Source organism: Miniopterus schreibersii (assembly GCF_964146895.1).
Source record: "Miniopterus schreibersii genome assembly, chromosome: 7".
In the NCBI taxonomy this organism is placed as follows: Eukaryota; Metazoa; Chordata; class Mammalia; order Chiroptera; family Miniopteridae; genus Miniopterus; species Miniopterus schreibersii.
Window position 1 is genome coordinate 11,523,307 of NC_138108.1, and position 13,405 is coordinate 11,536,711.

A 13,405-nucleotide genomic window follows, 5' to 3' on the forward strand; every position below is an offset into this window, starting at 1 on the left:
CCTTGTGGATTCTTAAGCACATCTTGTGGAGAGGCCAAGCCACGTATCCAGCAGGGTCCCAACAGCTTGAGGGCAAGCCCTGAGGACACCTGTGAATCCTGACTCCCAATCCAGTCGGGCACGTGGTGGTGGTCAGTGATAAGAGCAGTCCAAGGCTGGGTTATTATTGGAAGAAGGAAAACCTCTCTGGGCAGCTGGGCTGAGGATATTTGGGACTGCTTAAGATGATCCATAGTAGGGTGTACTGTCTGCCCCTGAGGGGGCATTTTGGAAATTTATGGGACATTTTTTGATGCAAAAATTTGAAGGTATGCTACTGGCATTTAGTAGGCCTGGGCAGAATGCTAGACATCCTGATATGCTCAGGACCCCTCTTATTAGGAAGAATTCCCAAGATGACTTTGGAATGACTGGCTGCACATCCTGCCTAAGAAAACCCTGTTAATATTTTACCCTAGAACTATCTAACTTCACAAACTCCTTTTGGTACATTTTGAAAAAGACTTAGTTTTCCAGGAATGCACCTCCATGCAAATTAAAACTTACTTTCCATGAACTCATTCACTACTTTGGAGCATCAGGTCACCAATGGCAGCACTGCCTGTGGTCATGAATCAACCAGAAAGCACCAGCATCACTTGGCATTGTAACCACTGCATCCATGGTGATTCTATGTGTGGAGGTGGGGCTGGATCACTTCATTGTGTTCTGGTTTAGTTGGGCCCACACTTCCACATAATGAAATACCTTTTATCATAAATTACTTTATTTGTCCTTTATATTACAGCGAGGACATTATATATAGAGTGTGGTCAGTTGTCATATGTGTCATTCATTACCCATGCATTTCCATTTGAGGGAGTCCAAGGGGTTTGACCCTGACAGGGTTGAGGACTACAGTGTAATGATGGTTCCAGATTGTGGTGGCGAGGAGGGGACACAGTCCGAAATCTATCTATTTTCTAGGTCTCCCGACTCCTCCTATCCTGCTTTACAGAGACCAGAACAGGGGATCTAGATGGAGATTCTTGAGGGAGGGTTCCAGAACATGGTTCCCAGTTAATAGATGATAGAATTTGCACAGGAGCTGGGCAAAGGTGAAAGAGCCGCGTCCTGTCCCAAATCTCATTCCTTCGCTCTGCTTCATTGACACCCCAACCACCTCCCCACTCCAGGCAGCTAACTTCACCCAAACTCTGACCTCTTACTTTACTTAATTCTGGCCCAGGGCAGTCAACACAAGACGAAAGGCAGGACCCCATGAGCCGATCACACCCCCATCCCATTCAACTCCAATTGGTGGGCTCCCAGGATGCCAGGGCTCCCCTGCCACCACGGCCTGCTGTCCAAAATCCCTCTTCCCACTCTTGGGCCTCTCTATGTGGGCCTCCTTCCTGGGGCCTTGGCTGTCTTCTGGCTTTGCAGGTAGGAGGCAGATGTGCAGAAGTTGGTGCTGGCTGAAAGGGGGTATTTGGGGAGTAGATATGGCACGAGAAATTCTCTGGAAATAGGTATTTCTGCCTGTTTCTGAAGACCCTCCTTCCCATATCTCCACCTGCAGCATATTTTGGTCCTGGCTTCTCTGCTCTGTGCCTCCCACCTGCTTCTGCTTCGAAGCCTACCCCCAGGAGGACTCTCTTACTCCCCTGCCCACCTCCTGGCCTCCAGCCTCTTTTCATGTGGTGTGTCTACCATCCTGCAAACTTGGATGGGCAGCAGGTAAGAGGGACTTCCTAGAGGGAGAGGGCAGATCCCAGGGGGGAGGGGGCAGGTAGGAGAGGCTTGGGAAGTCCTTTTGGCTGCCACCTGTTTCCAGACCTGCTGGGGCCGCTGTTCCTATAGGTTGCCTCTTGTCCAGGCTCCATCCTTTGAGTTCCTTGTCCCTGCTCTGGTGCTGACCAACCAAAAGCTGCCTTTGGCCATCCAGACACCTGGAAACTGTGAGCACAGAACAAGGGCATGGGGCGAGGGTAGGGTTGGGTGCTAATCCGAGCATACAGGTGTAGGTAGGTGCAGGATTGAGAATAGGCAGTGGTGGGACTGTGAGGCACTCTGGGGTCTTGGAGCTGTGCCAGGCATCAGCTAGGACTGCATGGCAATGGATCTCCATCCCATTTACCCCTCTCCTCTCCTCTTCATGCCCCCAACTTTCCAGCCTCCCACATACTGCACCTGTGTGAGGGGCCTGGCTGCCGTAGCCTGGAACTCTGGAACACTTCTCTCCGAGAGGTAAGTGCTTGGGGATTGGGAGGCTCTGGTTTCCATTATGCAGGGACTGAGCTGCTCTGGGAGAAGGAGGTGGGGGTGGCTCTGGGGAGGCACCTGCCCCTGGAATTAATTAGGAAGTCCAGCTGAGGTCAACTCAGATGGACTCTGTTTTTCTATTCTCTGTTCTTCTCATCCACTCCACTAGGTGTCTGGGGCAGTGGTGGTGTCTGGGCTGCTGCAGGGCACGCTGGGACTGTTGGGAGCTCCTGGCTACTTGTTCCTCCACTGTGGACCCCTGGTGCTGGCCCCCAGCCTGGTTGTGGCAGGACTCTCTGCTCACAGGGAGGTGGCCCTGTTCTGCTCTGGTCACTGGGGGCTGGCCTTGCTGTACGTAAGTCCTGAGAGGCTGGGGTGGTGACCAGTGGGGTGTGCAGGATGGGGGAGGGCATAGCTGCTGGACCTACCAGACTGAGCAGCCATCTGAGCAGGAACAACTTTGTGGATTTGGAATCCAGGGCTTTTGCTGGATCCATTTAGTCTCCCTAACTTTCACACTGTCTCCTGCTGACCCCTAAGCTGCCCTCCTTCCCCGTCCATGGGGGCTTTTTTCTCTGGAACCCTCTTTTATGGTATTCTGCCACTCCTACCTCCATTACCTGCCTCAGGATGCCTGCTTCCTCCTGCCTCTCAAACTCCATCTCTCTCCTAGGCTTATTCTGCTCATGGTGGTCTGTTCTCAGCACCTGGGCTCCTGCCAGTTACCCCTATGCCCCTGGAGACCAGCTTCAACCTCTTCAACTTGCACTCACATCCCTGCCTTCCGGCTCCTCTCGGTACGTGGGGCTCTGGGCAGGGGCAGTCAAGATTAGAAGGGCTGGCATGGAACATGTCCTCGACCCACCCCCTACCCTTTGGCCTTTGTTACTCCTCTAAAGCTGGCCCAGAAGGATCTGGGGGAGGGGCTCTTTTCCATCTCAGTCTCGCCCCTCAGGTACTGGTCCCAGTGGCTTGTGTGTGGATCATCTCTGCCCTTCTGGGTCTCAGCCCCCTGGAGCTGTCTGCCCCCACTGAGTCACCGTGGTTTTGGCTGCCTCGCCCAAGTACGTTTTCTCCTAGTTCTCCATCCTCTTACTGAAATAAAAGTGTCTGTGTTTTGTTTTGTTTTTAACTCAAGACTTAATGAATTTCATATCTGAGTTAAATTTTGTGTTTTCTCAAAACACACAGGGAAGGGAAATTGTCATTCTTGAGGCAATGCCCGTCCCTCACCACAGATGTTTTATTTAGTGTTAAGAGGTATCTGCAAATCCCACTGCTCCCTGCTGGTACCCCCTACCCTTTACACATTCATGTTACCTACCCCACAGGCATTTGAGTCAGTGACCTGTGTGTAAAGGTTGCTTTTGAGGTGTTGTATCTGAAATTTGCTCATTCATCAATTTGACGAACATCTGTTGAGTGCCAATTAAGTGCTAGGTACTTGATACGGGACATAAAGATAAATATGACAGACATAGTACCCGTTTTCATGAAGCTTATCATCTGTTGGGCAATACAGATACTAATTAAATAGGCATCCAAGTAAATGCAGAATTGCATGTGGTAAGTGTAACAAAGGGGAGATAATATTGTGTGATGAGAGCATACTGGGGAGTCTGACTTTATCAGAGAGGTCAGGAAAGGTCTTCTTGAGGAAGTGATCATTGAGCTGAGATGTGAGGGATGAGTAGGAGCTAACTGGGTGAAGGAAGAGAGAAGAGCATTCTAGGTGGAGAGAACAGCATATGCAAAAGCCCTGTGGTGGCCAGCAACACAGCAAATACAAGGGCCTTAAACAAGGCCAGTATATCTGGAGTGAAGGGAGCCAGGCAGAGTGTGGTGGGAGATGAGGCTAAAGGGAGAGAGGTAAGGGTCAGAACAAAGAGGGCCTTTTAGACCAGGGTAAAGAGATGGTCTTTATCCCAATAGTTTGATGTCCTAAGACATCTTCAAAGACAATGGGGCCTCTAGGATTCTTGTAGCACAGTCCTTTGGAGGCGGGGATGCTCCGGACTTGAGTCTGGCCCCAAAGTGACACTTTCTCCCTCTTCAGCTGAGTGGGTCTGGCCCTTGCTGACGCCGCGGGCTCTGGCTGCAGGCCTCTCCATGGCCTTGGCCACCTCCATCAGCTCCCTGGGCTGCTACGCCCTGTGTGGCCGGCTGCTGCATCTGCCTTCTCCACCTCCACAAGCCTGCAGTCGGGGTCTGAGCCTGGAGGGCCTGGGAAGTGTGCTGGCTGGGCTGTTGGGGAGCCCCATGGGCACTGCATCCAGCTTCCCCAACATGGGCACAGTGAGTCTTTTCCAGGTATGTGGACAGGATGGGAGGCGCTGGAAGTACAAAAAGAAGGGGACTCACGCTGACTGACAGCTGTGTGCTGTGCTCCTGTTAGGCACTTCGCATCAGTGCTCTCATTTAGGGAGGTGCCTAGAAATAGTAAGGGGCTAGGAGTGTAAGAAAGACACCAAATCAATACTAAACTCCTTTTATGCCTCAGGCACTGTACCAGGGCTGGGGTTCCAGTAAAAAATGAATCAGATAAAGTCCCTGCTTTCTTGGGGACTTCAGAGAGGGAGAGGCAGACAATGTAAGAAAAAAGCATAATCAAGGTAAAGTTGAGTAAAGGAGGCCCCTTTAGGTAGAGTGCTTGGGGATGCTTCTTGGAAGGGTAGCAGTTGAGTTGGGATTCAAATGATAAGAAGAGGCCACCAGGAAAACACTTGGAATAGTCAAGGAGGGGGCTGTGTTTTCTAACGTCTCTTCTTCGTGTAGGCGGGATCTCGGCGAGTGGCCTGCTTGGTGGGGCTGCTCTGCATGGGGCTTGGTCTCTCCCCAAGGCTGGCCCAGCTCCTCACCACCGTTCCGCTGCCTGTTCTTGGTGAGTGGATGTATCAGCAGGACTGGTATTGACCTAGTACCCCCCCCCCCCCCCCGTAGCCCAACTGGTTGCTGTGGCTGGCACTCTTTTTCTGATACAGGGATATGTATGTCAGCCGCCTTCCATTTTCTCAGCCCAACAGAAGTCCTTGATTGGGTTTCTAGCAGAAGCAGAAATGAGCCTTTTGGTCATCTCTCTCCATCACAATCTGCCCCACCCTGCAATACTCCCTGCTGTGCCAGCCCGGGCTCAACCCCTCTGGTTGCTTTCCTATGAGACAGGTGGAGTGTTGGGTGTGACCCAGGCCGTGGTTCTGTCTACTGGACTCTCCAGCTTCCACCTGGCTGACATTGACTCTGGGCGGAATGTTTTCGTTGTTGGCTTCTCCATCTTCATGGCCCTTCTGCTGCCAAGGTGGCTTCGTGAAGCTCCAGTCCTGCTGAGCACAGGTGGGAGGGAGGGGGGAGGAGTTGCTCAGTATCAGGAAAGCAAGGGCTTAAGGCTCGAGGTGCAGGCCCCACACCCTTCTCTGGGTTTTCATATAAATAGTTCATCCATTTAAAAAAATATATATATCTTTATTGATTTCAGAGAGAGGAAGGGAGAGGGAGAGATAAAGACAGAAATATCAGTGATGAGAGTCCTCATTGATCGGCTGCCTCCTGCACGCCCAACTGGGGATTGAACCACACTCTCCTGGATCCTAGGTTGATGCTTGACCGCTGAGCCACGCCTGGCCAGGCAATTCATCCATTTGTTTAGCAAATATTTATTGAGCACCATGCAAGTTCCTTGGTGCCTCCAGATGTTACAGTCTAGTTGAAGAAATTAGATGTGTAGGCACATAACAGGAAAGGTTCAGATAAAGAGCTGTGCTGCTCAGTGGTGAAGAGAGAGATGGCTTGTTGTTTGAGATGATCCAGGTAAGTTTTATGGAGAAAGTAACATTGAGCAGGCCTTGAAGGATAGTAAGGTTTAAACACATATGTTGGAGGAACCATCATAAACAAGGACATAGAAGTAGGAAGTCATAGGGGATGTCTTGAGAGCAGCAATAGCTTAGTTAGGTCAGCTTAGCAAGCGGCAGTGGTTCTCAACTGAGGATGATTTTGGCAATGTCTGGAGACATTTTTGGCTGTTACAAAAAGGGGATTGTTACTGGCATGCAGTGAGCAGAGAGATGCTGCTAAATATCCTACAATGCACAGGACAGCCCCCCTCAAAGAATTACCTGGTCTAAATTATTGGTAGTGCTGAAGTTGAAAAACCCAGGCTAGAGCACAGAAGGTAGATGGGAAATAAGGTTGGGAATTTTAATACAAAACTTTCCAGAGACAGGGAGCCTGGAACTATCAAAGCATATCTGGAGGGCATGTGGCTGTGGGAAGGGCCTGGGTATGGGAAATGAAGGGTAGAGGGACAAAGGGGATGGAACAGCAATTCAGAAAGATCTGTCCTTAGTCCAAGACTTAGATTTAGGTCTGGTAGTACAAGACTCCTTGGCCTTGCATAGGTTCAGGGTTCCCCTCCTGCCTGGTCTCAACATCCTGTAGGCTGGAGTCCCTTGGATGTGTTACTTCGCTCACTGCTCGCAGAGCCCATCTTCCTGGCAGGACTCTTGGGCTTTCTCCTAGAGAATACCATTCCTGGTAAGTTGAGGCCAGGCCCTAGCAGACTGGGAGTGGCCAGGAAGTCATCACTCCCTGGTCTGGGCAATGGCCTGACCAACCTCTCTATTTTGTAGGCACACGGCTTGAGCGAGGCCTGGGTCAAGGGCTACCGCCCCCTTTCATTGCCCAAAAAGCCTGGATGTCTCAGAAGTCCAGGGGGAAGGCTGCTCAAGAGTATGAGCTTCCTTTCCCCCTCCAAAACCTGTGTCCCTGCATCCCCCAGCCCTTCTGTTGCCTCTGCCCACTGCCTGAAGACCCTGGGAATGAGGAAGGAGGGCCCACTGAGCCAGAAGAGACAGTTGACTTGCTGCCTGGTTTGGGGGAGCAGTGCCCCAGGTCTTACAGAGAAGAACTTAGATCCCATTAATTGCAGGACTCATACTTCTGCCCTGGTTAGATTGCCCTATCTCCCAGCTTGCTGGAGAGTCAACTCCCAGGCTCTACTTTCTCCTAGGGAGTGTGTGTGTGTGTGTGTGTGTGTGTGTGTGTGTGTGTGTAAAATGGACCCACATGATGTCTTGTTTCCCAATAGGTGTGTTGCCTTTCCTTCTCTTAATTAGGCCTAACTGTTCCAGAGCAGGGGTCATGAATGAATAAATGAGATTTTGTCTGTGAACTATCTATACTTGAACTCCAGCATTCACTTAAATATTTATAGAGCGCTTCCCATGTACAAGATCCTGGAACTACAGGTATGGATAAGACAGGGTCCCTGCGCTCTCAAGACACTCATGGTTTAAAAAGACATATGTAGACTGGCCAGTGTGACTCAGTGGTTGAGCATAGACCTATGATCCAGGAGATTGCAGTTTGATTCCCGGTCAGGGCATGTGCCTGGGCTTCGGCTCTATCCCCAGTGTGGGGAGTGCAGGAGGCAGTAGATCAATGACTCTCATCATTGATGTTTCTATCTCTCTCCCCCTCTCTTCTTCTCTCTGAAATCAATAAAGATATATATTTTAAAAATAAATAAATAAAAACTTATGTAATTACTAAAATCCAAAGCAGAAGGTAGTCTGTAATAAAGATTAAAACAATGCTATGGGAGCAAAAAGGAAGAAACAATTCTGACTGGGGATGGTGGGAAGGGCTTTATGTAAGAAGCAGCACTGAGGCTGCCCTTAGCAAGAGGAAGATTTGGGCTTGTGGAAAATGCAAGGGGAGAATTTTTCAGGCTCAAGTATCCAGCTCAAAAATTGTAAGTTATATGAAGTACAAGATGAGTTGAGGGATTTCAAGCTTCTCAGTGGTGATGAAGCATAATTATGGGAATGGAGGGAGGGAGAAATGAGACAAGAAGGAGGTAAAGGAAGAGGTCAGAGCATGGGGTTTTTGCTTGGGAGACACATTTCTTTTTTAAAAAAAATTTAAAAATGTTTTTATCGAGTTTAGAGAGAGGAAGAAAGAGATAGAAACATCTATGAGAGAGAGTCATTGATCGGATGCCTCCTACACCCGCTAACGGGGATCAAGCCCACAACTCGGGCATGTGTCCTGACCAGGAATCGAACTCAAACCCTGACCTCCTGGATCGAGGATCAACCACTGAGCCACGCTGGCTGGGCTAGGAGACACAGCCCTTAAATAGCGCAAGTGCTGGTGAAGACCCAAGAGATTATCTAGTGAAGTTCAACCCTCTCCCTATGTATATCAAAGAGCTTGGACAGGTGTGTGTGGGGGAAGCGATATTTATTGACAAGTCCAAATATAGGGATCCCTCTCCTGCACCTCACCCGGCATTCCTTGCACTGGGCCAGCACGATACCCCTGCAGCTAACAGCCGGTTGCCCTGCCTCGAGAGCTGTCACGGCCGGGTGGCCTTCAATCAGCTCCTGGGCCCAGATGTCCCGCCCACGCCAGGCCCGGGCCCCGCCCCCGTGCCCCAAGGCCCCGCCTCCCGTGGGGGGTGGGGAATGCCTCTACTTTAGGCCTTTCGGTTTGCGCGGGCCCGCGGGCCTGCTGCAGGGAGGGTGGGAGCTGTCGCAGCCGCTCACGGTAGGTGGGGTCGGGCTCGAGTTGGGGCCGGAGCCGGGGCCGGGTGGCTAGGGCTGCTCGGACCCTAAGTGCTGGCGCGGGCACAGGCGCTCCCTCCCTGGAGGGACCCGCGGGCGGCCCACGTTCCGGGGCCGACCGCTGGGGGTGGGCGGGCCCTCGGGGCCGCGCGTGCGCAGACCGCCTCCCGGCTGCGAGGCGGGGCCTGTGGGCTACTGCTCCGTAGGCTGCTTGGTGCACAAAGCTGCGGGTGGTCGGCTCTGTTACCTCCTGAGGGGTCCCGAGCTGCGCCGCGGTGCGGCCAGGGCTGTAGAAATGCAAAGGCTGAGGGCTAAGGCCCTTCTAGCGAGGGCTGATGGGGACGACGCCAGGCGGGGCTCCGGGGTGGGGCTGTGGTCACGGGAGCGAGGGTTTGTCCCCTCCTCGAGGGACCGGGCGCGGTCCCGCCCGGAGGGTCCCTAGGGCCTTGCTGCCCTCTGCAGGGTGGAGGAGGAACTGCGCGGAAAGGGCCTCACGGCTTAGGGGCGGGGCTTGGTGCGGACCGGGTTCTCCGGTGACCCCACCTCGCTCTTGGCGCTCGGCGCACCCCTACTTCATTCAAGAATAATAAACGGGTGACTCTGGTAAACGTGAAGGTTAAAGGCTGCCTTGAAGAACAAAAGAAAAAGGTTGGGGTAGAGAGGCCTCAGGCTGCAGCTCACCCCGTGTCTGGTTCTGAGTGTCAGACCTTTCGATGGGGCCTGTTGACCCCGGCCACACTTTAAACTGCGCCTCCACCCCCAAAACAAAACAACAAAACCCCCGCATCCATACAACTTGATGGTCTTGAGCTTCCGGGCTTTCTGATGTGATGGGCCTGGATAATCAACCCAATTTTAGTGAATCAGAGTACACTCTTGGTGGTGCCTATAAGGGGGAGAAAGGCTTGGCGACTTCACTTGGGACTGTGACCTTTGGCGGTGAACTCTGGTACAGCGAGGATTAGCTTAATCGTTCCAAGGGCTGCTCTTCCCAGTAGGAAAAGCAAGGTTGGAAATGTGACCGAGTGACTGACCATTCGACAAACAAGGTTTTGAGACTGCTGCTAATAAAAATCACAATGTATATTTATATTTCACCTGTCTACTGACTCTACAAATTATGTTACAAGGCTGTGCTTCAAAAACAAGTTATAGTTGGAAGAATGGCTTAGACTGAGATGGAAATGACTGGAACAAACAAGGATAACTTTGTTAATGAAATCCAAGGAATTTTTTTAATATTCTGAGATGCCTCCCCCCTCTGCACTTCGTATTTATATACTGAAATAGAGAAGGAAATTATAACACTCCCCCCTTTTTTTAAACCACAGGAAAAATCAGACTTCTTGTCAGGTAGCCATAGTTTCTGAATATCTACTAGGTTAAGGCTACAAGTTGAACTGTTGAAGTAGAAAAGCTGGTTTCCAGTAGTTCCAGGATGTGCAGCAGGGCATGGTCTCATTATTCGCAGTGCCTTGGGTGGGGATTTGGGGGGCAAGCGAAGTGGATGTTAATTCATCATCTCTGTCTCTGCGATGTACTCTGTCTTGTATTCATGACTTCTTAGACTTTCAGGTTCTTCTTGAAATGGGATTTGGGCTTTCCTGTTTGCTCTGGACAGTGTTTATTAGCTCTTTATTTGTGTGTCATTGATTCCTTTGAGAATTTGTCAACAGCTGCAGATTGCTTCTCCCCAAATGAGTATGTGCATGTACACAAATTTTGCGTGCAATTCCAGAGGATTCACATACATAGATTCTAGATTAAGAATCTGTTTTAGGGAATATATATTTATGTTATTATATATTTATTGTTTATTATATTATTATATATTGTATTTGTCATATATATATTTATGGAATATATATAGCTGTTTAGAGAATATATAGATATATATATAGATATATATATAGAGAGATATTTTTGAAATTCTGAGAGCTTCCAGAGTTTTGTTTTTAGATAAGGATCAGTTAATTTGAATTTCCTCTGATGACACTTATGATTTATGATGTTTTATGAGACAAGAACTATTCCTTCTCTTCTAGAAGTTCTGGGAAAGGATAACACTGACATATTTCTTAGGAATTTGATAAATATGCAACAAGAATGGTTTAGGTTTCCACATCAAGTTATATTATTAGAAAGCAGAAATACTAATACCAATATGCTGAGGCTTAAACACTATAGAAGAAAGATATTTCATGCCCTCTAGGAACTTAATATGGGGGAAAGATCCCTCAAAATTCTAAATAGATTTTTAGTGGCCAAGAGTTACTAAGGTTTGTGCTTAGTTGGTTATATACTGGGGGTGGGAAAGTGGGGGGATGAGGGGTAGAATGTAAATCCATGCTTTCTGTTTTATTAGGGAGGAGTTTCATGAGACTTATTTGATATTGAACTGTGTGGTGGTCCCCCCACCCGGAGGCCTTTGGTACCCTGGGACACTGCTAAATTAAGACTTTCCTGCAGATGGAGGAACTGGAGCAAGGCCTGTTGATGCAGCCGTGGGCATGGCTACAGCTTGCCGAAAACTCCCTCTTGGTTAAGGCTTATGTCACCAAGCAAGGCTATGCCTTGCTGGTTTCAGATCTTCATGAGGTGTGGCATGAACAGGTGGATGCTAGTGTGGTCAGCCAGCGAGGCAAGGTAAGTGTGAAGGGCATTATTGCTGTGTTGTGGTAATGGATATAATTTCTTTCCTAGTGAAGGTCAGGGGGCATTAATACCAACCAGCTTGCTAGCCTGCCAGTTGTCAAGGAAGGTTGAGTCAGATTGAGACAGTTCTAATCAATGTCCTGCACTTCTACCTATAGCCCTGGGATCTTTCCATATGGCTGTGTGTGTCTGTGTGTGTCTGTGTGTTAGTTTCTGTAGTGCATACAGTACAAGGCAGAATTGTGAAGTAGGCCGGTTGATCTCTCTTTTCATGCCCACTGTCTTCATGTTAACCACAGTTTTCTTTTGCTGTTACTTATGAAGGAGTCAGTTTCCTTTGAGCACCCCCACTCTGTACAATCCTTGCTGTCTTTTTAGGAGCTGAACAAGCGCCTGACTGCCCCCCCTGAGGCTTTTCTCTGTCATTTGGATGATCTGCTTCGCCCTCTGTTGAAGGACATTGTTTGCCCTGGAAAAGCTACCTTCTCCTGTGATCGTGTGGCGGAGGCACTGATACTACGGGTACGGAGTGAGCTCTCTGGTCTCCCCTTCTATTGGAATTTTCACTGCATTCTAGCTAGCCCTTCCCTGGTAAGTGAAATTCAAGTATGGGGTAGGGAAGGGGACTGCTAGCTGCTTTGAGGTGAAACTTTAGGTGCTCTTACGTTTTTGAAACTCCATTTGAAATTCTCCAATTTGAAAACTTTCCTTGTCTAGACAGAGGGTAAAGGGATTCTTGACTGGTACATCCTTTCCTTGCAAAGGGAGCAGAGTTTGGGTCTACACACTTCATTGTGTATCTTTATTCAACATTTATTAAGCATCTACTATGGCCAATTGTTGGGTGTCCAGATCTAAGGCAACGTAGCCTATTCCTGGAGTTCATAATCTAGTGAGAAGACAGACAGGTAACAGGATAAAGTATGGTAAATTCTTTGATCGAGGTAAGCCCAGGGTGATTGAAGATCTGACAAACCTTCTTGAAGAGATAGTTTCTGAGCTGAATTTTGAAGATGAGTAGGAACTAACTGGGAGAAAATAAAGAGGTCATTCTAGGCAAGAGTGCATTTTGAGAGGCCTGGAAAAGTTTTAGTGGGGGGCAATTGGGGGAACGTCGTGACTACAGGGAGTTGAGAAATAAGGTAGGCAGTGGCTAGATTGAAGGGTTCTAGTGAGTTTGGATTTTATCCCAAAGGAAACATGGATTCATTGAAAAACTTTAAGTGTGATCCAATTTGTAATTTATCCAGATCACTCTGGCAACAGGGTAGAGTATGTACCTGTGTTAGGTACCTTTCTGAACATTACCTCATCATTTAATCCTTACAGTTGTCCTGTAAGATGACTATTATTTTCCCTGTGTTTCAGAGTAGCAAACTGACATTGATGGTAATTTGTTCAAAGGTTTCCAGCTTATAAATGAATGAACTGGAATTTGACTTGCAGATAGGTCTGACTTGAGAGCCCATTTTCAGGGACTAGGGGGATCATGTCCTCTGCTCACTTGTAGCTACACCCCAAGGGCTTTTATTAGAAATTGGTTATTTGAGAGTGGACATTAAGAATTAGTTTGCGCCCAGCCGGGCGTGGCTCAGCGGTTGAGTGTCAACCTAGGATCCAGGTGATCAGGGTTCGATTCCCCGTCAGGGCACATGCCTGGGTTTGCGGGCTTAATCCCCAATGACACTCTCATCATTGACGTTTCTGTCTGTCTGTCTGTCTCTCTCCTTTCCTCTCTCTGAAATCAATAGATATATTAAAAAAAAAAAAAAAGAATTAGTTTGCAGACATTGATGCTGCTGATCTCTCCTTCACTTCCATGTAAACAGAACATGTTTCAGCCAGTAGCCTTAGAGGAGGGGGGGGTCTTCTATGTAAGACTAAGGGTGTAGGTTTATCAGTAAAAGGATCTGACAAGTGGGCATCATTTCCTATCTCCCTTC

The 13,405-nt window shown here is 49.0% G+C and overlaps 2 protein-coding genes across 6 annotated transcripts in view; both read left to right on the forward strand.

Moving 5' to 3' along the window:
- Positions 1-1,212: 1,212 nt before the first annotated feature.
- SLC23A3 (solute carrier family 23 member 3) lies at positions 1,213-7,750 on the forward strand (the record flags this gene model as incomplete). 2 transcript variants are annotated; one of them, XM_081143212.1, is made up of 12 exons in its annotated part: positions 1,213-1,425; positions 1,562-1,719; positions 1,843-1,940; positions 2,156-2,229; positions 2,414-2,595; positions 2,918-3,041; positions 3,200-3,308; positions 4,301-4,554; positions 5,020-5,125; positions 5,407-5,574; positions 6,679-6,774; positions 6,870-7,750. In XM_081143212.1, 12 exons carry the CDS (start codon positions 1,261-1,263, stop codon positions 7,160-7,162), a joined length of 1,827 nt encoding a protein of 608 aa, XP_080999338.1. In that variant the 3' UTR covers positions 7,163-7,750. The 2 variants fall into 2 exon arrangements, with proteins under 2 accessions (XP_080999338.1, XP_080999339.1); XM_081143213.1 differs by lacking the exon at positions 4,301-4,554 and having other exon boundaries at positions 1,261-1,425; positions 2,949-3,041; positions 3,263-3,308.
- Positions 7,751-8,687: 937 nt separating this feature from the next.
- Positions 8,688-13,405, forward strand: part of NHEJ1 (non-homologous end joining factor 1) — a 71,613-nt gene continuing 66,895 nt past the window's right edge. Inside the window, exons 1-3 of one of the 4 annotated variants that reach the window (XM_081143299.1) lie at positions 8,688-8,790; positions 11,173-11,453; positions 11,841-12,053. In XM_081143299.1, coding sequence (XP_080999425.1) covers positions 11,277-11,453; positions 11,841-12,053 — 390 coding nt within the window. In that variant the 5' untranslated portion in view covers positions 8,688-8,790; positions 11,173-11,276. The remainder of the gene's footprint in view (positions 8,791-11,172; positions 11,454-11,840; positions 12,054-13,405) is intronic. The other 3 variants (XM_081143298.1, XM_081143300.1, XM_081143301.1) reach the window with 3 other exon arrangements.